The 24,766-nt window shown below is 43.0% G+C and overlaps 1 protein-coding gene across 2 annotated transcripts in view; it reads right to left on the reverse strand.

Moving 5' to 3' along the window:
• The window catches only part of LOC111151096 (UDP-N-acetylglucosamine pyrophosphorylase 1), a 37,489-nt gene extending 17,055 nt beyond the window's left edge, over nt 1-20,434 (reverse strand). Inside the window, exons 1-3 of one of the 2 annotated variants that reach the window (XM_022508867.1) lie at nt 19,756-20,434; nt 10,218-10,554; nt 1,169-1,373 (exon numbers count right to left, since the gene is read on the reverse strand). In XM_022508867.1, coding sequence (XP_022364575.1) covers nt 1,169-1,373; nt 10,218-10,554; nt 19,756-19,770 — 557 coding nt within the window. In that variant the 5' untranslated portion in view covers nt 19,771-20,434. Of the gene's footprint in view, nt 1-1,168; nt 1,374-10,217; nt 10,555-17,971; nt 18,049-19,755 lie in introns of those variants that run through there. The other variant, XM_022508868.1, reaches the window with a different exon arrangement.
• Between the last annotated feature and the right edge of the window lie 4,332 nt (nt 20,435-24,766).

Raw genomic sequence — 24,766 nt, forward strand, 5'->3', positions numbered from 1 at the left:
AACATCCCCAAAGGAATCCAGATTGAAAAAACAGTTTCCTGCCCGCCAATACTCATGTTGAGAAAAGCTAGCAAAGCTGGGAAATTTACAAAAAGCCTATTTTTAAAAGCATCAGAGAGCTATAGAAGCAACATGGATTGGAACTAAAATTCAAGACAGTGGGAATCTTTCAAAGAGGAGCTAAGGAAATGCAGCTGCCTTTTCCTGGGGGTATAGTGGTAGGGACTCTGGGCTTGGACCAGGCAGAAGGACAGAGAAACCAGCAGAGCTTTTGTGGGTCATATGGGACTAAAATAACAAGATCAGGGACTTGAGGGATCTCAAACACAGCTGGTTTCCCCCTCAAAACAGAATTTCCAAAGCTGCTCTGGGAAAGAGATTTAAGAGCTAAATCAAAAACTTTTAAAAAACAAAGCAGAATTTCCCATAATCTCTTGGTGCTCAGGATACCAACACTTGCCAAAGGAGGCCCTGAAAACACAGCATTCTACTAGAGCCTGGGGATCCGAGTGCAGCTCACACCAGACAATCAGTGGGGCTTTTAGCTGGTGTGTATGGAAGGGTCGGGTGTGGGGCAGAGCTAGATAACCTGGTATTTAAGAACAGGAGTTTCTAGACTGTGAGAACTCCCTTGCTGCCCAGAGTGAACTAAAAATAGACTTGTAGCACCTTGCCGTGAAATTTCGGATGCCAATGATAAGAAGAGACATGAGATGCTGGGGGGGGGGGGGGGGGCAGGGAGAGAAAGGAAGAAAGGGAAAGAGGGAGAGAGAGACAGACAGACTGGGAATCAGAACAGCTATGGACCACTCAACAAGAGAACGATGCCTTCAAATTTGAGAGGAAAACTGACTTCCAATCAGAAATTTATAAACAGACAAACTGCCAATCAATATAAAGTTTCTACACTGACAGACCCCAGTGAGTCCCCAGAAGTAGTCAGGGAGGGATGTAGAAGCCTGAGGTGAATATACATCGTGCAATAAGACCATTGTGATCATTTAGCTAGCTAGAATACAGATTATTTTAACACACAGTAAATTATAGCTCCTGGGAAAATCACTAGTAACAGGAAGTATGTCTGCTTAGGAATAAAGTATACATGCATTTTGACTATTATAGACCGGCGTTAAGTTCAGACACTCTCCCACAACGAGGCAGGTCTTACCATGGAATGATGCATTTGTTGCCGTGGTATTTTTCAGCTAACTGCTGAAGCTTCAGGATACGCTCTGCCTGAATCTGAAAAAGCGTCTTATGAGATGGCAAACCAACATCATACATCCCCTTGGGATACGCAACACCGAGTCTCGTCCCCTGCCCGCCAGCTAGAAGAAGAACTGCCACTTTGTTCTGAGAAATCTGGAAAAGTCCTAGAAGAGAAAACATCTGTATCACAAAACCTCTGCAATTCAACATTTTAGGACTACACATACAAAAAGTAGCAATGAGTCACCCTATCTGCATAAGGCATAAAGAATAAGAAATCACGTGTAATCACGGATAGCTACCTTGTTAATAAAAACATTTTTACTATTAAAAAATTAAATTTTATATAATCCAAGCAAACACCAAGCCATGAATAATATGCTTTAATGAAGAGTTCTTTTTCTGAAAATGTTAGAAGGCAAAGCCCAAAAAGATGTTACAAACGTTTTACAGGTGTCTGACTATTTATCAGAGGTGACGCCTCAAGAGAAAGACATGATAAAAGGCACCTGGGCTTCAGGATAAATGATGATAAGCTTCTAAATTACCTCCAGCCTGTAAATCCATCAATGACACAAAATTGTCGGTTAACAAGCGCGCAAACAGACGAGCTACCATCCAGAGAAGGAAGAGAGGTGAAACCCTCAGCAAAGCAATGCAGTACACGGGTCAAGAAGCCAGGCTCTGAGGTCAGGGTACCTGGGTGCGAAAGCCAACTCAGCTGCAAAGGCTTTGGGGAATCTGCCTGCAAAAGGGTAGGGCAGGAGGAGTCTTTCTGGGGTGTGGAAATGCTCTAGAACATTGGGGTGGTAGTTACATGAGTGCATAAATATGGCAAAAAATCATAAAACTAGCACATTTTATTGTATGTAATTATATGTCAATAGAATGGATTAAAATGCAGGGGTGTTTGGGGTTGGGGGGGTTGCTTGTCTTTTTGCCAAAGGGCCATCTGTCCCAGCTCACAAGGATGTGAAATTCGGTCCTTTTGTTGATGTATTCCCATTGCTGGGAAGCCCATCAGTCGTCATCAGTTGAATACTCAGCAATAAGTAATAGCCAAACATAATGCTTGAATCAAAATATTATTTTCTGAATCAAAATAATTCAAGATGGATTTAAGGCCCAAATGCAAACAAATAAAACTGTAAATATTATTAACAGAGGCTCTCAGTTTGGATTTAAAAAACAAAAATTTTGCCATAGACCATTTCTGAGAATCACCCTATCATGCAGAGCTGGACCAGCCCAGCCTCCCAGGGCACAGTAGCTTGTGGGGAGAGGCAACGTGGAAACTGCGTCTCTGGGAAGCCAGAAAAGCTGGAAAATGCCAGACGAGATCAGGCGATGGTTGACGGGATTTGCTGTTGTTTTCTGACATCCTCAGACACTCTGTGAAGGAAACTGGCCACCGCCCAGAACTGAACGCCAGCCCAGAGGGGGCAGTGGTGGCCAGTAGCCATTGTTGTTCTTTTTTATATCGTGAGGTAATGGGGGTTTGTCTAATTTACCATCTCTGTGCCTTGTGTTTTTGATGTGTTAGGCTTTCTGAAGCTAATGTGCCAGTACATTGAGCGCTTGAAAGAAATACTCTAAACCCATTATAAACTCAGAACCTTCTCCAGTCCTAATTCTACAATCTATCTTCCGGAGTCAGTAAGTATAGCCCAAGGACATGATCCAGCAACTATCCAGCTACGAAAAAAAGCACAATAGATATTTCCATAATTTTCACCTTTGATATGAAGCGAAGGTTAGCTAGCTCCCTGACACCTAATTTTCTCTTTCTTCCTGCCTAGGCCAAAACTGTCTTCGTGATTTTTCTCCAGAGCATCTCACTGTGCCTTATCAAAGTGTGAAAACAGACCCCAAACTAATAACTTTAAGAGGCAGGTATAATTTCCCCCATGCGAGAGGTTAACGGCCTCAGAGACCTTGCAGGTCCTGCCCAAGGTCACAGCACTAGTAAATGTGAACGAGAGTCAGACACTCACTCCAGGCCCATGTGCTGTGCACCACACCGCCTCCAGCAGCCTCTTTTCACACCCGAACACTGACCAGATCCACGGGAGCACCAGGGGTTTGAGGGGTAAAAACTCTCCTTTCTATTTCTTTCCTGCCCTTTCTTCTCTTTTCCACTGAATTCGTGAGAGGTTGTGCTACCTCTTTTTTTAATCTCTCCTACCTACCACTCTACAAGGAAGAGCTGCTGGGTACTGTCCACATTCTCCAAAACTTGCCGAACACTGAAATTTCGCACGGCATTTCAGATCCGCAACCCCCTTCAGCAAGCACCGTAACCACCAAGCAACAAAGTGACTGGGACGAAATGAAGCATTCTGAAGGGAGCAGGCAACGACAGAAGGCAGTTCTGAAAACTGCTTTCCATTTGGTTACCCCCTGAGTTATCACAGAAACTCTGGTTTCTACGGGTAAGTTTAATTCTGCTGTCATCAACCCAAAAAGCATTGTTTAAAGAAAACATACGTCCGTAATCCCTTACCTAACCCCATGGATCAGAGTTGTTTCTGAGGGCAGAACTCTTCACAATTTAGAAAACAAACAGAGCACACACACACGTGTGTGTGTGTGTGTTATACATTATCTCCAGCAAAGCTGAGGCAGGACCCAGCAATCCCATTACGTGGGATAAAGGTCGCCAAAAGCCTCCTGTTGAACATGTCCAAGTTCAGTTTTGCTGCAAAACAGGCTCTGTCTGCACTGCTTCAAAACTGCAGAAGAAATAAGTCTGGTGTCTGAACCCTCACATACCAGAGGTGTTAGAACCGGAAATATTTCTAAACATCTTCCAAAAAAGTCCCAGATAAATATTCTGGACACAGAGGCCTTTGTTCTCTTTGTACTATTTATTTTCTTCACCCAACACATGTGTTTTAAGTTGTTTTGCTGTGGTTTTTATCAAGTTTTTATTTATTTATTTATTTGATCAGGGGTGGGGGGGCACAGAAGTAGGCAGAGCAGCAGAGGGAGACGCAGGCTCCCCGCTGAGCAGAGAGCCCGATGTGGGACTCAATCCCAACACCCTGGGATCATGACCCGAGCCAAAGACAGACGCTTAACTGAGCCACGCAGGCACCCCAAGTTGTTTCATTGTTACTGTGGCTCCAGCCATCTTTTCTGATGTCCTTCATTTACCTTCAGTGCAAAAGTCAGTGACTTCCCACAGCCACCTTACCTGGAAAAGGGAGGAGCCTGTTCCCGGGGTCAGCTCCATGTCCGGGTTCCAGCTCACCTGATGGCCACCCAGCACCAACCAGTGCCTTCCGTAGGTTCTAACCAGTTTTCACAGTTTCACTGTATACATTTTTCTCTTCCTACAGGCAGTTCCCTCAATATGGCTTCATTCCGGTTTTCCCAATTTTTCAGTTTTCTGGCTCTCAAAACAGCAGCTCACAGGGGCTCTTCTTTTATGCAAATAAATGTTCCCTAAGCCCCTGTCTGCCATACTTTCTTCAGTCCTTTTCCCATCTATGGACCTGAGGACCCATCCAATCACTACATCGTAAGAGAAGCAAGGAGACTGTGCCTACCAGGTGTCCAATTCCAGGCAGACCTACACATACACCTCTAACCACAACTACCACAATGAGTTGTAACACGATCCACAAGTATTTACAATGAAAAGGTTTCTGCACTGACCTCTTCCTACTTACGCATCTCACTTACCGACCAGAGAAAAACACGAGGAAAGAAAGCAGTCCCTAGAGTATCAAGGCCAGCTGCATTTCAAGCCTTCAGTGCAGCTACAGATGTTAACAATATCAGATTGTGTGTTCGCTGGTGAAGCACTCATCCGCCCCATCTGTGTCACTGCCCTAAAACGGCAATGTTTAATAAGTGTGTAACACATAAATTAGTATCTGTCCTATAATGACAGATAAAATACTGCTTGAAATTAAAGGGGCCAATAAAATTCAGTAAGCTATTTAGTTATATGGCAGTAATACCTGACTTTAACCTGTATTTGTCATAACAAACTTTATATGGACAGCACTGCACCTATCTGAAAAATGTTAACTACTTATAAATGTACTTAACCCATGTGGCAATTAGGAAATTATAGGCTACTCCTATTCCAAAACTTCTGCAAAAATATAAGAAATAAAAATGGAAAGTACAGGGACGCCTGGGTGGCTCAGTTGGTTAAGCAGCTGCCTTCGGCTCAGGTCATGATCCCAGCGTCCTGGGATCGAGTCCCACATCGGGCTCCTTGCTCAGCAGGGAGCCTGCTTCTCCCTCTGCCTCTGCCTGCCTCTCTGTCTGCCTGTGCTCGCTCTCTCTCCCTCTCTCTCTGACAAATAAATAAATAAAATCTTTAAAAAAAAAAAATGGAAAGTACAGCACTATTCTCACCCTTTCCATCCTTCCACTGAGGGAGAGTTCACAGCTCACAGCTTACTTACAGAGCGGCCGAACAGAGGCCAAATCAAAGGTTTAAAAAAAAAAAAATCAAGCCAGAGTGAGCAGTTTCCAGGGCTGGAGAACATTTCTCCCCTTGGAGAGTCATGTATCATAGGACCAACAGTGTCTGTGAACTTTTCCTGATAACATTTATAAGAAACAAAGAGAAGAGTCTACAGTGGCCTAAAATAGGTCAAATGCTTCCTGGATAACTTCCTGCTTGGACTAGTGCCTCTCACACACTCTGACTTGGGCGTGTGCTGGACACAGGAAGGATGGCACAGGTGCGTTTGAAGTACAGCTCTGCCAGAACTTTCAATTTAAACTGTCAGCACTCCCAGGACCCTGAGTCAAGTAAACCAGCTATTAAACTGGTGGAAATGAAGACTATCCAAGAAAGTTAGTCAGAAAAGTTATTTTAAGTCTTTAACGTTTAACCCTATTGTACAGGTAAAACTATTATTATCTCTCAAAAATGCCAAGTACAAAAAGCAGACTATAAGGGAAATCACTATTTGAACCAGTTTTAGATACTGGAGGATTACTGTGAATTTCATGAGGTATAATAATAGCACTTTGAATGGTAAGAAAATATCCATATGTGTAGAGATGAATACTGAACTCAAAAAAGGTAAAAATAACATGATGTTTGAGATTTATCTTAAAGTACTACAGCAGAGAAAAAGAAAAGAAGGGACAGGGGAAGCAAAAGTAGCAAAATTTTGATATTTAACAAGGTGATATATATGTAGGATTCATTATACTGTTTTTATCTCTAAATATTTGTTTCAAAATACACTTGAAATTTTTCATAACAAATTCATAAGTAGGCTACAAAATTATACACAAACCATAATCCCAGAGTGTACGTGTATCTAAGAAAATACTATATTACTACTGAGTATTTATCTCTGAAATGTGGGATACTAGAGATTTTTTTTTCCTTTGTAATTTCCAGTTATTTTTCCAATTTTTCTAAAATATGTGTTACTTTTAAAATAAAACAAATCTATTAAAAATACCACTGTACGGGATGCCTGGGTGGCTCAGTCAGTTAAGTGTCTGCCTTCGGCTCAGGTCATGATCCCAGGGTCCTGGGATAGAGCCCCACATTGGGCTCTCTGCTCAGCAGGGAGCCTGCTTCCTCCTCTCTCTCCCTGCCTCTCTGCCTACTTGGGATCTCTGTCAAATAAATAAATAAAATCTTAAAAAATTAAAAAAAAAAAACCACTGTACTAGATCCCAGAAAATGTACAGGAGATAATGTTATGAATACATTTTTTCTTTTTTTTTTTTTAAGGATTTTATTTATTTATTTGACAGAGAGAGATCACAAGTAGATGGAGAGGCAGGCAGAGAGAGAGAGAGGGAAGCAGGCTCCCTGCCGAGCAGAGAGCCCGATGTGGGACTTGATCCCAGGACCCTGAGATCAGACCTGAGCCGAAGGCAGCGGCTTAACCCACTGAGCCACCCAGGCGCCCTGAATACATTTTTTCTAAGCAATCCACTTACTTTTCTACCAGTGTTATATGGTAGAGAAGCACATTCAAATTAATTTTATAAATGTCTCATAGACAAAAGAACCTAATACTGGATATTAATATGTTATTATAAAATTGGAAGACTATTTTATAATTGGTGTAAGCATGCCTTTCTTTGCTAAAGATGGTGTTTAAAATGATAGTCTCATAGAAGTTTCTAAAATGATATTCTCATAAAAGCTTCTAATTACTTCTCTCTCTAGATTTCAGCTTTGTAAGATAGAAATTTTTCAGTTGTTCCCCTGCATTCCATTTTCTACAACTTGCCAGAACACATTAAGAATTAAATTAGGGACGCCTAGGTGGCTCAGTCAGTTGAGCATCAGACTCCTGATCTGGGCTCAGGTCATGACCGCAGGGTTGTGGGATCGAGCCCAACAACGGGCTCCCCCCTGGGCGCAGAGTCTGCTTGAGATTCTCTCTCTCCCTCTACCTCCTCCCAACACCCCACTCGCAGGGGCAGGCACTAAGGGACAGTGGGTAGAGCATACAACTCTTGACCTCAGCATTGTGTAAGTTTGAGCCTCACACTGGGTGTAGAGATTACTTAAAAATAAAATCTTTAAAAAAAAAAATCAAATTAAGATTTCTCCAGAACAAGGAGCACAGTGGTCACTTACACATTTACCCTTCAGAAATAATTTTCCACCCTAGGAATGAAAATGTCCATTTTAGTGTCAACAGCCACCAGACATTCTAAAAAAAACATACAATGCTTTCATTTCCCCCCTCCTGAGGAGGGGGCTGCGGGGGGGCACTGTCTTTGATAGAACTCTGGGGACTGTCCTCCTATCTGAAATATAACAATTAGAATCTTCACAATGGCAATCTCTTCCCCTTGATAACTTACTGAAAAACCTCATTTTGTTGTGAATTTGCATACACACGGAAGTTTCTGGCTAAGCAAATGACAAGTTACAAAGTCTCCTTCATCCCTACTGTTTAAGCCACAAATATTATTGCTCCCTTGACAATAAGCCAAAAGGAAGTTTGTTTTGTACACTCTTGTAGTGTTCTTGGTTCTAACAGTTCAAGATTTCAGTTTAAATGAAAAGTCATGAAGGTAGACTAGTTCCACGAATTTCAAAAAAAGGCCATCAAGACTCCAATTATAGGAGGTTCTGACTGTTGCCCATGGTCCCCATTATACAAGGTCAAAGCTTCGGCTTTCCCTAAGAGTTCACTCGAAGACTTCCTCACATAAAATCACAAGGAGAAATACAGGCAGCCGGGATACCTGAGGGTATGAAGAGCCCTGTGTGACTTTTGCTGTATTGTAGTAGCCTTTTTGAATCCCAGGGATAGAGGGGAGGACTAATGAATCAAAAGTTAGCAAGGGTCCGAGTATCACCACAGCTCTACACTCAAAAGGATCCATCTGGATCTCTCACAGTTTAATGGCAAAGCCCTATTCTAAGAAGCTAGATTAGCTTCTATCAAGCACTTGAGATCTAAAAGGGCACTTCCTAGAGATCATCTAATTATTTTTGACATTTTTTAATCTTTCAAATAAAAACCTTTTAAATAAAACCTCATGTAAAGATCAAATACATAAAGCATGTCAAACCAGCACTGCTCTTGTAGTTAGAGGCAAAGATGTTTAGTATCTATCCCTCCTCCCTAGGTGAGACAGACTGTCTCCCCAGTAGTGGAACCCCTAGGGTTCCTTGGAACACAGTTTGAAAATCATCAAATTTGTATGCCCAGAGAAAGACATCAGCATACAGAAGGCTGATAATGGCAATTATCTGTCCTTTTTGTGGGGACAGGGAAGCCAAAGAATGAAAGACAAAATAAAAACAGCAATAGCGTGGTACAAAAATAGACTAAGGTTACTTCTATATCATTATTATTACACATTCATAAAAGTAAATATACATAAAATCAAGTAATAGGTGGCAATGTGAGCAAATAAAAAGATATGACTTGGTTAAGGGCAACTTCTCTGTAGTTTTTCTGTTACTTTGATGTTATTTCTATAATAAAGTAACATTTTTTACAAAGGGAAGAAAAGTATTAGTCAGATCTGTTCATTCTATGGTTGAGGACATGAGGTCCAGATAGACAAGGACCATGTACAAACACTCAATGGCCTGAGCTGCAATTATTTAGTCACTATTACTTACAGAGAAGTAGTGGGTTATCAAACCACAGCTCTGAAATCCACCAGAAAAGGTACATATGAGCTATCCTGCTATTCTCAAAGGCACTAATTACAACTGGTCATGGGGACAGATTTTATGATACATTAGAAGAAAAAACATGGGGGCAATTCAACATTGATCTGCAAAACCCTGTTCCAAATGCCCTGTGACACAGAACACAGGCCATGGGCCGCTCTTCAGGAGTCCACAATGTCATGATGAAGACAGACACGGCTCTTTTTCTAAGAAAGAATGGAAGCCACGCATGGACAAGTAACTCCAGCTTGGGACACTGAAGAAAAGATCATGATCAAAGAACCTTAAGAAATGAGGATACGTTCCCCACAAGCCCCACTGCACTACAGAGCACAACCCTGGGAGATCGCCTTTCAAAGTGACCCAGGCTAGGCAGGGAAGAGGCAAAAGCCAGTCCAAGCCCAGGATAAGCATGAGCAAAGGCAGGAAAGACGTAATGTTCAGGGAAGGGTGAGTTATTTGGTCCCGCAAAAATGCATGGGACAGACCGTAGGACTGGAGGGAAACGGAGGAGACCAGACTGGAAATACAGGCTAGGGAAGGTTTTTCCATGAAGCCAGCATAAACTGAAATATTTAACTTGGGCTTCAGGGTGGGAAATCTGGCAGAAGTACGGCAATGAGCGAGGAAAGAGACTACAGAAGACTTAAATGAGAAGAACCTTGACTGGAGAACAGATGAAAAGAGCACGTAGGGACCGGCAAGGGAGATGCTGCAGAAGCTCCGACGCCATCATCTGTCGCTTTCTGATCAGGCACCTGGTTTAAGGTATGAGGGTCCAAATACCCATCACATGGTCCAGCTCCTTTAATACCTCCAGTACATCTCACCACAAACTTCAAAATGAACATCCCATGCTCGGTACCTTCACTCTCCCAGGCTTGCAGCCGATCTTGGTCCCTGGTGGCACTGCCCAACACCTCTCGAGGGACAGGCTCCATTCGTGCATCCATTTTCTCTTGCTGAGAGGACTGGTTAAAATTTTCAATGGCCTTCTGGAAAAAGAAGTTCAGCTCCTCAAAATTCATGGCCTGGAGCTCTGCATGTAGTTCTGCCTGCTGGGCTTCATCCAGCTCATTCCAGAACTGCAGCAGGTGTTCCTGTCCAGAGCTGGACAACCTGAGTTTGAGATCGTTAACATTCATAATGCTCTGGTAGCCAAGCTCTGTGAAAACAGAGGTGTAGTTTCTGCACTTGTAAACCTTAAAAAAAAAAAAAAAAAAGTAATCAACAGCAGGTCAAATTCCAACCTCAAAACCTGAGCTTTACCTACTACAAATAAGTACACTTTTTTAAAAACCTGATGTTAAGGAAATTAACTTCTGCCTTTCCCCTCACAAGATCTGTGAGAGATCCAACTTGTAAAGACATAAAAAGAAAGTTTCTCCAAAGAAGACATCCAGATGGTCAAGAGACATATGAAAAGATGCTCGACATCACAGATCATCAGGAAAATGCAAATCGAAATCAGAATGAGAGATCATCTTTCATCTGTCTGAATGTCTAGAATAAAAAACAAGAAACACCACCTATTGGCGAGGATGAGGAGACCCGTCATGCACTGTTGGTGGGAATGCAGACTGGTACAGCCACTGTGGAAGACCGTATGGAGGTTCCTCAAAAAGCTAAAAATAGAGCTGTCCTATGACCCAGTAATTGCACTACTGGCCATTTACCCTCCTTCCAAAAAACACTAATTCAAAGGGATACATGCGCCTTTATGTTTACTGCAGCATTATTTACAATAGCCAAGTCAGGAAGCCACACAAGTGTCCATCAACTGACGAATGGGTAAAGGGGTGTGTGTGTGTGTGTGTGTGTGTGTGTGTGTACACAATGAAATATTATTCAGCCATAGAAAAGAATGAAATCTTGCCATTTCCAACAACACAGATAGAACCAGAGCGTACTATGCTAAAATAAGACTGAAATAAGTCAATCAGGGAAAGGCAAATATCATATGATTTCACTCGTGGAAATGAAGAAACAAAACAAATAGCAAAAGAAAAAAAAAGAGACAAACCAAGAAGCAGACTTCTTCTTAACTACACAGAACAAACTGATGGTTACCAGAGGGAAATAGGTGATGGGGATAAAGAAGACTCACCACAAGGAGCACAGGACAATGTACAGAGCTGCTGAATCACCGTACTGTACACCTGAAACTACTATAACACCGTCAGTTAAATATCCCAGAATTAAGATTTTAAAAAGTAAAAATAAATAAAAATTAAAAAATAAATGGGTAAGACAATTAATATTCCTAATTGTAATACTAATTAGCATTATAAACCAGGCACTGCACTAAGGACTTGACCTACAAGGTCTCATTTAATGTTCACCAACTCTGCAACATAAGTAATATTAATTTCCTTACTTTACTCTGAGGAGACTGAGGCACAGAGAGGCAACAAAACCAGGCCACCTGGAGGAGCTAGGATGTGAGCCCACCAGGCGGTCCAATTCAGGGGCTCACATCTGACTACCCCACTTTGCTGCCTCTGTAGTACTCCTCCGGCCATGAGCTACCACTGAAAGAACACTTGACTTCTTAGTAACAACCGTTCTCCTTTTAGTGCTAATGATGAAAATGATCATGTTGTATGCGGAATAAAACAAAATACAAAAAGACAGGAACACCTATAACCCAGAAAAATACATTTTATTTCAATAGCGACTTCTACAGAGAAGCAATAAAAAAGTATCTATTACCTTTACCAAGAATTGAACCCTAAAGGAACAAGCAATTCACACAGAACAATCAACAGATAAGACAATACAGCAAAATGTTAAACTGCTACATTTCAAAAATAAGAGAAAGAGGGAAATATTAAATCTACTTGTCTACTCTAGGTAACTGCAGGAGAAGGTAGGGCTGTCTAGAAAGAGATCACAAAGGAAGCATGATAGAGCGGTGTGTGTGCCGCAAGGGTTGAGCGGATTACACAGATAAGATCAGAAAACAAGCACAGTTGGCCTGCGGACTCAGCGCAGTTCAGCAAGTTGAAGTTCTATGTAGCATGATGGGAAGTGATATAGGGTAGGACTTGACCAGGAAGAGCCTTGAAAACCAAGCCAAGGAATTTAGACCTAAGAGAGTAATAAGAAGGCCACAGCAGATTACTCAACAGGGCCATGTCACCATGCTTTAGAGAGATGAGAGAAGGAGCAATGGTATAACGTAGATGGTAAGGAGGCACAATCAGGAGCAGGAAAACAAGTTCAAAGACAATTGCAGGTATGAAAAGCCAAAGTTCTGAATCAGATTAGTTGCAAAGGAAATAGCATGGAAGGGAGAAATTTGAGGGTCACTGTAAAGATTCACCACCGCGTTCTAACTGTTTAGATGTGAAGGACAGGCAAAAAAGGAACCAAAGAAATGGCCTGCTATCTCCTACCATAAGAATAGTGGGAAGTAACAGACATGGCAGTTGGGAGCAATACTCCGGAGTTCTCTGTGGCTCACCTGTAAAGTGGGATTCGTAACAGCATGCATCTCATCAGGACTACTAACCATCAAACACCACTTACAAACTCGGGTTAAGAGAACCTACATCTGCTCCCTGAGGCAGCAATAAGAAGACCTATCTCTTCCGCATCACTGTGTATGACAAAGTATGACTCTAACTGCTTTACAGATACTTGTTCAGGTAATCCTTAAAACGATGCTAAGGTCCTGCTGCTGGGATTACTTCGCAGAGGAAGATAGTGCACCGCAGAGATACCACCCAAGGTCCCAAACTAGTGAAGTGACAAAGCCTGGATTCGAACCCTAACAACCTGACTCTAAGAGTCATACGCTTACCCATTACGCTACACTGGCTCTCAGGAGGAAAGGCTGTGGGTGTGGGTGGATGTGTGAGTGTGTAAAAGAAAGGAGCAGTGACAGAGAGCACATTATTTATACTTTATTCAGAAATAGAGACACAACTGATATTCTGACACCTGACTCACTTCGCAGAAATGAGCTCACACGCCAACAGAATGGAGAAAGAAAGAAAACGCACAGGATAGGCTGGGGAGGAACTTCATAGGATGAGTAAATACTTCATTTTAAAATGCATTACTACTTTTTCTTTGGTACTGGGCATATTGATCCAAATCAGATACTGCTCAGAAATAACTTTAACTAACATCCACTCAAAAATAAATTCAGGAAAGGTATTAAACAATAGAGACAGGCACACAGCTTCTATAATTGTTTTCTTTAAGTAAGGTGCTCTCTAGAACTGAAGGGATGGACTGGATTCACGATTATTCTTATAAAATCAACTTCAAATTAGATGAGCACACAAGAGCCAGTGTGTTATATTCTCAACTTTTATTTTTGGTTTGTTATTTAGATTTACTTCAGGGACGTAATGCTTCAAGTGTGAATCCAACGGTAGGACTTATGAAATCCCTTTTATGAGTTACTGATGATTCCTAACAAAATTAAGGCTTCCATATGAAACAAAAATGAAACCTTATTATCAGGGTGGGACACAGTTCTACCTTGCTGTCACCTAAGGCCCCCGTCCTTTCCTCCAAGCACTTCCTTTAACCCCTCCTATCCACTGAAATGCCATTCACCCTTAAAGGCCTGCCTCCCACACTCTAGCTTCAATTGAATCTTTATTGGCTTAGGAATCAAACAGAACTTTTATTTCTGGCTCTAATCCTTGGGCCAAGTCATAGATACCTCCAACTCTGTTAATTTCATCTGCAAAACGGCAACAATAAAATTTTCTTCACCAGATTCTGAGGCATAAGAGAAACTACATCCAATGAGAAAAGGACGCTCAAAGCGATTCAGCAATTTGCCCAAGGCTATGTACCTAGTAGACAGAAAAACAGGAATTTTAACCCAGATAAACCTGACTCTGATGCCTATGATCTTTGCATCAAACAATAACTCTCATAAGCAGAAGAAATACTAAGAATTCAACCCAACATCTCATTTAAGAGGCAGGAGAACTGATGGAAGTCACCATAAGGCTCCAGAGCCAGCCCGGCTGGGCTAAGACCCCAGGACCACTTTTTCCTAATTCTGTGACCTTGAACAAGTTAATTAACCTTTCTATGCCTCAATTTTTGTCTTCTGTAAAATGAGGATAAAAACAGTACTACCTCTAAGGGTAAGAGGATTACTGAATTAAAATGAAAAGCATTTAAAACAGTACCTGGCACATAAAAATCCCCGCCAGGAATGTTATCAGCTACTACTGTAAAAGTGAAATCTGTGCTTCAGACCACTGAGTTACAGCCTCCAGAACACAAGAAGAGCCACTACCTGAGTCAGGCAATTGAGGATGAAAATAAGTGTGCCAAAGGTACAAGAAGTAAAAGAAAACCCAGTCAGTGGGAACGGCACCAAAAATGGTTCAGGTAAAGAAATATATTCAAGAAATAAGTTGTAGTGCTGGGAATTGGGCGCAAGTGGACACAGAGGAGGTTGGTTGTGTTTCCGTGCTGCTACTTGGGTTTTAAGACAAATGAGCCCACAACCTCACTCTTGCCAATAGGTTCCTGCTCAAAGTTTCCTCTTCACATGCAGAGATACATCAATAGACAATTTATTAAGGAACATTATTTAACTTTCACATGCCATTAATCCATTTGACATTTAATGAGCACCTACTGCCTGCCAGGTGCTGATGCTGGGGACACAGACACAGCAATGCACAAAGTGACAACACGCATGCCCACATTCCGTACCAGAGACAGGCAAACACATAAAATGTCAAGGAGAAGAAGAAAGTGGGCGAAGCGGTGAATGTGCAATGGGGCGGGGGATGGTGGATATTTTAAAAGTGGTGGTCAGGTGGGGCCTCTGAGACATGTGACAATCCATCCCAAGCAAGCAAGTCAGTATCTCAGAGACGAACATTCTAGGACCAGGATGCTCCAAGTGCAGCAGTTCTGACACAGGGATGTGCAAGACCAACACAGCTGGATCAGAGTGACTGCACCTGCGGGACTACAACTGAGGCACCCACTGAGCAGATCAAGTAGGGCTTTCGGTCTAAGACTCTGGGGTTTGGGAAGCCCCTGGAGAATGTGGACCAGAGGAGCTTCACGGTATGATTTAGGTTTCAGAAGGAACATTTGTTGTTGTCTGGAAAAAATTCTGTAATGAAGGGAAACATGGAGGCCAGCAGTTGGGGAAGTACTGTAGTCCAGATGAGATGATACTGGCTTAGAGCGGGGGTGGATGTGGACCCTAATCCTATGTGTGGGACGGGGAGACAGAGAGAAAGATAGGAATCAAGCAAAGAGGTGGTGCCGTTTACTGAGGTGGGGAAACATTAGGACAGGAGACTTAGAAAAACGCACGGACAGTGGGGGAATCAACACTCCACTTCTGGACATGTTAAATTGGAGGGGCCTATTAGACATGCAAGCAGAGGCAGGATGTAGTAGTCCAAAGTTCAAAGGGGATACTGGAGCGAAAGAGAAAACTTTCAAGGTCATCAGCATACATAATATTAAGTTATGAACTTAATGAGAGCCCCATGGATAAAAAAGCAAAGACGTTAGAAGACTGAGCCTTGTACACACATTAGGATATTAAAAGGTATTTCTATTGATTTATATAGATTTCAAGAGATATGACACCACTGGGGCACCTGGGTGGCTCAGTGGGTTAAGCCGCTGCCTTCGGCTCAGGTCATGATCTCAAGGTCCTGGGATTGAGTCCCAAGCCGGGCTCTCTGCTCAGCGGGGAGCCTGCTTCCCTTCCTCTCTCTCGTCTGCCTCTCTGCCTACTTGTGATCTCTCTCTGTCAAATAAATAAATAAAACCTTAAAAAAAAAAGAGAGAGATATGATACCATTAATTACAAAAATACATCATGTAAAAAAAATAGTTGAGAAAGTTTTCTATTAACTACTTTCCAAAGAATTGGGTCTTTCCTAAGGTCTCATTCTATATTACTGTTTTTGCCCAGATTTAAAGGAGAATACTACAGCAGGAAGATCATCAGGCAAACAGGTAACTGAAAAACTGGCAGTCTAGTTCTCCATCCCGCTCCCCATCAACTGACCTGGCACAAATCATTCCACCTCCCTCTGTACACATTTCCTCATAAAGACAATACAACCAGCCTTCCTGACACATCCTCAAATGAGAGTCAAGGGTGGAGAGTCCCTACCTACTAAAACACAAATGCAAATGTGGTATTGTAACATGTAAGATAAAAATCAATCTTTTCCTAAGAAGTCATTAGATACCCATCCACCTTCACATGCTTGGGAAAATGGATCCATGCAAATAGGACAACTCATATGCTAAATTTTTCCCTACATAGGTTAAACTCTGATACTTGGCCTTAGACCACTGGTGGTCTGCCAAGATTGACAAGGTCGCGCATGCTGAGTTAATTCTGGTAAGAGGTCTGCATGTATGTGTAACAGCAAGCAACAGTGAATACAAGAGTTAGAGCAGGATTTTTATTCTGACAAGCAAAGTCCGAAGAAGTCAAGGATCTGCTCTAGAAATGCGGACAGAATTCCGTACGCGCCCGTAGCCTAATACATCCGCACCAAAAACAATGACAAGCTAAGTAGAAGCCCACCACGATCAAATATACCTTTATTAGAATTTAAACGCCAGTAGGAAAGAATTCCAGTGTTTCCCCTCCTTTCCTGGTCTCCCTCCTGCCCCCCTTTCTGCTGCTAATATTATGCCCACAAAATTGATAAAACTTCTTAGAACTTTGGAAAAACAGTCTTGGAGTTGACCCATAACCACTGGATCCTATAAATGTTTGTCAGCACAGCCTTCTTCAGTCTTTCATAATCCTAGCTAAGGGATCCAACTGAGTGAATAGAAACTGCCTTCAGCTTCCTGTAAACCCTTCTGTCCACACCTAAAGAATTTCACCCTAAAAGACCTTAAACTAAAAGAACTACGTAATGACACCTTCGTATTTTAATCACGACTACCTAATTTCAGATTTCATAAACAATGCACAAGTAAACAGAACAGCATCAGGTCAAACTTAATACAATCTTCAGGAAGCCATATGTTCAGCACATGGGCGCTCTCTCAGCCCTCCAATCCCATTCTCCTGCGTGGCCAAGGCAGGCGAAACCCCGCAATCTCAACCCTCTCCCACCACCACGGTTAAAACCAACCAACCGACAAAAAAGGGCAAAGGGGCTTTGCCCCCTCGCACGTCCCCCGCAGTTATGTCCACTCCTCCCTGCCGACGCCCTCAGAATTCTCTCCCCCTTCTGTGCCAGACGGCCCACCCCGATCCCAGCGGACACTTCCAACGACCACTTGTCCCCACCGGACGCCCCCGAGCTCGCCCAAACTGTCCGCAAGGCCCTGTCCCCCGCCCAATCCAGGTGAGGCCCACCCCCAGCCATTCGACAAACCCCCGATTGCACACACTGCCCTGTTCGAGTCCTCCCCAAAGCCCCCGGCCGGCTGGGGCGCTCTCCCCAACGGGGTCTCCGAGCACGGGAAGCGCCTGCGGGGCGCGCGGGGCGGCTCCTCGGCCAGAGCCAGGCTCGGGCGCCGAGCACCAACGTGGCCGTGGGAGCGTGCGCGTGGCGGGACCGGGCCCCGGCGTCCCCTCCGGGCTGGCGGGTGGCATGGGAAGGAGACACGACTGGGCGGGGAGGCCCTCACCTCCCTCGGTGCAACGGCGACTACGCCCGGCTCCGGCTCCCAGCGCGCGGCCACTCCTTGGCGTCCCGCGCCTGCTCCGAATATATACCCTCATCCGGGGGGCCGGGGTGGCGGGGCGGGCCGCGAGCTGGCCCGGGGACACGGCCCCGGCCACCCCGCCCCTCTCTCGCAGGGACGAGTAGCTATCCGCGCCGGGAGGAGCCGCCACCTCCCGCCCGGCCACGTCAGCGCCGCGAGCGCCGGCGGCGAGGCGGACGCCGAGGGGCGGGGCGGGGCGCGTCACTCATTCCCTGGCCCAATGGGGACGGCTCTGGGGGTCCGGTCCGCGGGGGCCCCGCCCCCAGGCGCGGTGCGGCACGAGAGAGGTGTGCGCTGCGTCAGCTGGGGTGGGGGGGTGAGGCCGCAGCGGCTCGCTGGTGGCCGTGGCCCGCCCCTGTGAGCCCTGGCGTCACAGCTGGCCCCGCCAGGTGCCAGCCCAGGCTCCTCGTCGTACCCTGGCCCAGCGCCCCGTCAGCGGAAGCGCACCGCGGAGCTGGGCGGGCTGCTGCGTCGTCCGGCTGATGGATTCCCGACCCGCCGCGCGGAGGGTTGCGAAATGCGGCGGTGCCTGCGCACCGACTCCGGAGGGCGGATCTGGGCCGCCGTCTGACCTTGGGCTGGCGGTTTCGTGTCTGGTTGGCCCGATCTTCAGCTTTATGGCGTTTTTGGTTCCAAACGCGGGGAGCCAGGCCCGTTTACTTTTGCACAAACAGGCAGGCAAAGAAAGACAAGCAAAGGTTTTAGGTAATGAAAAGCGCGCCAGTGAGAAAGAGCCCAGAGATCGTTTTGTGTGACTGTGTTACCGCCTCAGTATTTGACACGAAACTGGTGGTTGGACCCGATGACCTCCATGGCCCTTGCACGGCCCAGTGTTAATAATTGCCTGTTGCATACTGTCAGCCCTGTTACATGCCTTGTGTGGGTGTGCACGAGCAGGTTATATCCTCGGTGCGGGCCCGTACAAGCTGGGTTTGCGTTCTGAGCTGCGTTGGGCTTTGCAATTTTGCAAGAAGTCCAATATGTTGAAACACCAAAATACACCTAGCTTTAACAAAGCACGTGACATAAAGAATTTCAGGCACTTAGGTGCCTTTCCTCTCCCTTAAATAGAACAGCCTTTTCATTTACTTAATCGACTGCAAAATCACCCACCACATTAAGTAACAGAAATAACGTACACTTGGTAAGTAACGCCGGTAGATTCATATTCAGGAGGTAGAATATTCTGTTTTCACGATCCCAGAACTTCATCCACTTATTTGAAAGATTTATAGTGTAGTGGTTAAGAGCAAGGGATCTGAAGACAGAATTCCTGCTTTTCTATTGAGTATGATCCTTGGTAAGTTAATTAACTCATGTATAAGTTTTCTCATCTATAAAATACCAGCAATAATATAAATGCCCTTAGTGTTGTTATGAGGATGAAACCAGTTAATACAAGAATGTAGAACAATGAAAACTAAAAAACTTTAATTACTGTTATTTGAGTGCTTACTCTATGTCAGATGCTCTTCTAGGTCCTGGATACTTTGACATACTTATCACCATCTGGAAAAAGTACTCATGTCCCAGGAAGCCAAAGCCCAAGTTCCTCTACCACCCATCTGTTTGTGTCTTGGAAACAGTGATCTCATGAAGGCTCAGGCCTGCTTTACGGAACCTCCTACTGGGCCAGTTTCTCCGGGTGATCAGATGTGCTTCTGGGAAGGAACCTGTCTGTGTCCTTTTAGAAGCTCATGACCTACCTGAGGCTCCCTCATTCAGACAAGGAAAGGAGGATTCCTTTGCTGGAGCCTGGCCTCCCACAGGTTGGGTGTTTGAAAACTCTGGGTGGGTCATTCTTGGTTGTTACTCTTCTGTGTTTCTACTCCCTGACAAAGAAATATATGAGATTTTAGAAAAATTCAAACCAGGAGATGCAGATTCAAAATTAGAGTTCAGCCTTAGAGACTGTGTGTCCACTGAACTCTTACCCTCAATATTCTCCATATAAAATGAGGGTAATACCTACTTCAATGGGTATAGTACAAATTAAATGAAAAAGAATCTAAGAGAGTATCTGGAGTATTGGAGGCATTCCATAAATCTTACACCAATGAATGAATGAAGAACTGAATATAATTAAAGAGGACTTTAAATATAAAAGGTCACACCAGGGCCCAGCACAAGTGTTTCCAATGAACTATTATAAAATCAAATTTTTACTTTTACCATTTGCTAGTTTTTTTTTATAGTTACCAGGCATAAGAAGGGCCTTAATCTCATCTTGCCAACTAACATCCAGAAACTTCTTATACTGAAGAAGTATTTCTGTCCTTTAAGGTATTTTTCATACGCAGTTGACCCTTGAACATCGAGGTGCTTAGGAGCACAGACACCAGACACAGTCAAAAATCCACATATATAACTTTTGACTCCCCAGAAACTTAACTAGTAGCCCATGACTGACCTGAAGCCTTGCTGATTACATAAACAGTCAATTAACACATATTTTGTATTTACGTGAATTACAGACTATATTCTTATAATAAAGCTAAAGAAAATGTTACTAAGAAAATCAATAATGGGGCGCCCAGATGGCTCAGTTAGTTAAGCATCTGCCTTTGGCTTAAGTCATGGTCCTGGAGTCCTGGGATTGGGTCCCACATGGGGCTCCCTGCTCAGCAGGGAGTCTGCTTCTCCTTCTGATACTCTCCCCTCTCATGCTTTCTTTCTCTGTCTCAAATAAATAAATAAAATCTTTAAAAAAATCATAAGTAAGGGAAAATACATTTACACTACTATACTGGATTTATTTTTTAAAAAAAAGTGTATAAGCAGACCTGTGCAGTTCAGACCTCTGTTGTTCAAGGTTCCACTGTATATAGTCATTCAAGAGACAGTGGCAGAGAGCAAGGCAAGGATGCCCACTCTATCCATGATTATTTAACATCACACTGAAAATATGAGTTAATCCAATGAGACAGGAGAACTCACAAGAGGCTTCAGAATTTTAAAAAGAGAAAAAAAAAGAATTAGAAAATTAGTAGAACTACTTTGGGATGAGGATATACGTGGACAACCCTAGAGAACCAATGGCAAGACTTACTCAACCTACTGGAATCAATTAGGCTAAATCATAAACTAGGTAAGGTAACCGGCCATAAAATGAACAGACAGAAGTCCACAGTTTCTAATATACACAAACAATAACCAGACAGATGACATGATGGCAGAGAGAATACCATTTTAATAGTAACAAAGAATATTGGATAATTAGGTATAAATCTAACACAAAATGTGCAAAACCTGTAGGACAGAAACTGGAAAATATTCCTACACAAAAGCCACAAAAGATACTTGATCAAATGGGAAAGCACCCTGGTTAAATTATACATTTATAAATTAGACAAGTTGATACAAAAGTTCAGCTTGAGTTCTCATGGAAAAAGAAAGGTGAAAGAAGAGCTTGAAACACAGAGGAAGAAAAGCTACAGTAAGAAGCCCACCTCCCGTATTAAACAATGGTGTGAAGCCTCCATAAATAAAACCATGAGGTCGTAGCACGTGGACATACTGACTAGTGGAATAGATTGGACAGTCCAGAACAGACCCCAGGACTGCATCATAGAGCAGCACGGCTCAGACCACTGGAGCAAAAAGTCAATATTTCAGTAAATGACACAACTGAGTAGCCACTTGGAAAAAGATAAAACGAGATCCCATACTTTATCTCAGTCACAAGAATAAAGTGCAAATACATCAGAAATCTAAACAGAAAGCATGAAACCATACAAGTTCTACAGGAAGGGACTGCTACTCTAAAGCTGCCCCTAAAGAAGAAAAAAAAGACTGATACGGAATAACTTTAAGGATATACTGTTACATGAAGAAGACCAAAAAAAAAAAAAAAAAAAGGAACATGTCCTACATGAGTATACATAGATGAAAGGAGAAATAAGAAATGTTTATTTTTGTTTATTTGGTTTTGGTTTGGGGTTTGTTGTTGTTTTCTTTTTTCTTTGCAATAGTGCTTTTGCACATCTCCAGTCCCAGCATTTGTGCCGTTGTCCTACATTTTTTTTAATTTTTTTTTAAATTTTATTTTTTATAAACATATAATATATTTTTATCCCCAGGGGTACAGGTCTGTGAATCGCCAGGTTTACACACTTCACAGCACTCACCATAGCACATACCATCCCCAATGTCCATAACCCCACCGCCCCTCTCCCAACCCCCCTCCCCCCATCAACCCTCAGTTTGTTTTGTGAGATTAAGAGTCACTTATGGTTTGTCTCCCTCCCAATCCCATCTTGTTTCATTTACTCTTCTCCTATCCCCTTAACCCCCCCATGTTGCATCTCCTCTCCCTCATATCAGGGAGATCATATGATAGTTGTCTTTCTCCGATTGACTTATTTCACTAAGCATGATACCCTCTAGTTCCATCCATGTCGTCGCAAATGGCAAGATGTCATTTTTTTGATGGCTGTAAAGTATTCCATTGTGTATATATACCACATCTTCTTTATCCATTCATCTGTTGATGGACATCTAGGTTCTTTCCATAGTTTGGCTATTGTAGACATTGCTGCTATAAACATTCGGGTGCACGTGCCCCTTCGGATCACTACGTTTGTATCTTTAGGGTAAATACCCAGCAGTGCAATTGCTGGGTCATAGGGTAGTTCTATTTTCAACATTTTGAGGAACCTCCATGCTGTTTTCCAGAGTGGTTGCACCAGCTTGCATTCCCACCAACAGTGTAGGAGGGTTCCCCTTTCTCCACATCCTCGCCAGCATCTGTCATTTCCTGACTTGTTAATTTTAGCCATTCTGACTGGTGTGAGGTGATATCTCATTGTGCTTTTGATTTGTATTTCCCTGATGCTGAGCGATATGGAGCACTTTTTCATGTGTCTGTTGGCCATCTGGATGTCTTCTTTGCAGAAATGTCTGTTCATGTCCTCTGCCCATTTCTTGATTGGATTATTTGTTCTTTGGGTGTTGAGTTTGCTAAGTTCTTTATAGATTTTGGACACTAGCCCTTTATCTGATATGTCATTTGCAAATATCTTCTCCCATTCTGTCAGTTGTCTTTTGGTTTTGTTAACTGTTTCCTTTGCTGTGCAAAAGCTTTTGATCTTGATGAAATCCCAATAGTTCATTTTTGCCCTTGCTTCCCTTGCCTTTGGCGATGTTCCTAGGAAGATGTTGCTGCCTGTGTTCTCCTCAAGGATTTTGATGGATTCCTTTCTCACATTGAGGTCCTTCATCCATTTTGGGTCTATTTTCGTGTGTGGTGTAAGGAAATGATCCAATTTCATTTTTCTGCATGTGGCTGTCCAATTTTCCCAACACCATTTGTTGAAGAGGCTGTCTTTTTTCCATTGGATATTCTTTCCTGCTTTGTCGAAGATTAGTTGACCATAGAGTTGAGGGTCTATTTCTGGGCTCTCTATTCTGTTCCATTGATCTATGTGTCTGTTTTTGTGCCAGTACCATGCTGTCTTGATGATGACAGCTTTGTAATAGAGCTTGAAGTCCGGAATTGTGATGCCACCAACTTTGGCTTTCTTTTTCAATATTGCTTTGGCTATTCGAGGTCTTTTCTGGTTCCATATAAATTTTAGGATTATTTGTTCCATTTCTTTGAAAAACATGGATGGTACTTTGATAGGAATTGCATTAAATGTGTAGATTGCTTTAGGTAGCATAGACATTTTCACAATATTTATTCTTCCAATCCGGGAGCATGGAACATTTTTCCATTTCTTTGTGTCTTCCTCAATTTCTTTCATGAGTACTTTATAGTTTTCTGTGTATAGATTCTTAGTCTCTTTGGTTAGGTTTATTCCTAGGTATCTTATAGTTTTGAGTGCAATTGTAAATGGGATTGACTCCCTAATTTCTCTTTCTTCTGTCTTGTTGTTGGTGTAGAGAAATGCAACTGATTTCTGGGCATTGATTTTATATCCTGACACTTTACTGAATTCCTGTACAAGTTCTAGCAGTTTTGGAGTGGAGTCTTTTGGGTTTTCCACATATAGTATCATATCATCCGCAAAGAGTGATAGTTTGACTTCTTCTTTGCCGATTTGGATGCCTTTAATTTCCTTTTGTTGTCTGATTGCTGAGGCTAGGACTTCTAGTACTATGTTGAATAGCAGTGGTGATAATGGACATCCCTGCCGTGTTCCTGACCTTAGCGGAAAAGCTTTCAGTTTTTCTCCATTGAGAATGATATTTGTGGTGGGTTTTTCATAGATGGCTTTGATAATATTGAGGTATGTGCCCTCTATCCCTACACTTTGAAGAGTTTTGATCAGGAAGGGATGCTCTACTTTGTCAAATGCTTTTTCAGCATCTATGGAGAGTATCATATGGTTCTTGTTCTTTCTTTTATTAATGTGTTGTATCACATTGATTGATTTGCAGATGTTGAACCAACCTTGCAGCCCTGGAATAAATCCCACTTGGTCGTGGCGAATAATCCTTTTAATGTACTGTTGAATCCTATTGGCTAGTATTTTGGCGAGAATTTTTGCATCTGTGTTCATCAAGGATATTGGTCTGTAGTTCTCTTTTTTGATGGGATCCTTGTCTGGTTTTGGGATCAAGGTGATGCTGGCCTCATAAAATGAGTGTGGAAGTTTTCCTTCCATTTCTATTTTTTGGAACAGTTTCAGGAGAATAGGAATTAGTTCTTCTTTAAATGTTTGGTAGAATTCTCCCGGGAAGCCATCTGGCCCTGGGCTTTTGTTTGTTTGGAGA

Source organism: Enhydra lutris, unplaced genomic scaffold (assembly GCF_002288905.1).
Source record: "Enhydra lutris kenyoni isolate GAN:26980312 unplaced genomic scaffold, ASM228890v2 scaffoldscaffold25, whole genome shotgun sequence".
NCBI classification, from domain to species: domain Eukaryota; kingdom Metazoa; phylum Chordata; class Mammalia; order Carnivora; family Mustelidae; genus Enhydra; species Enhydra lutris.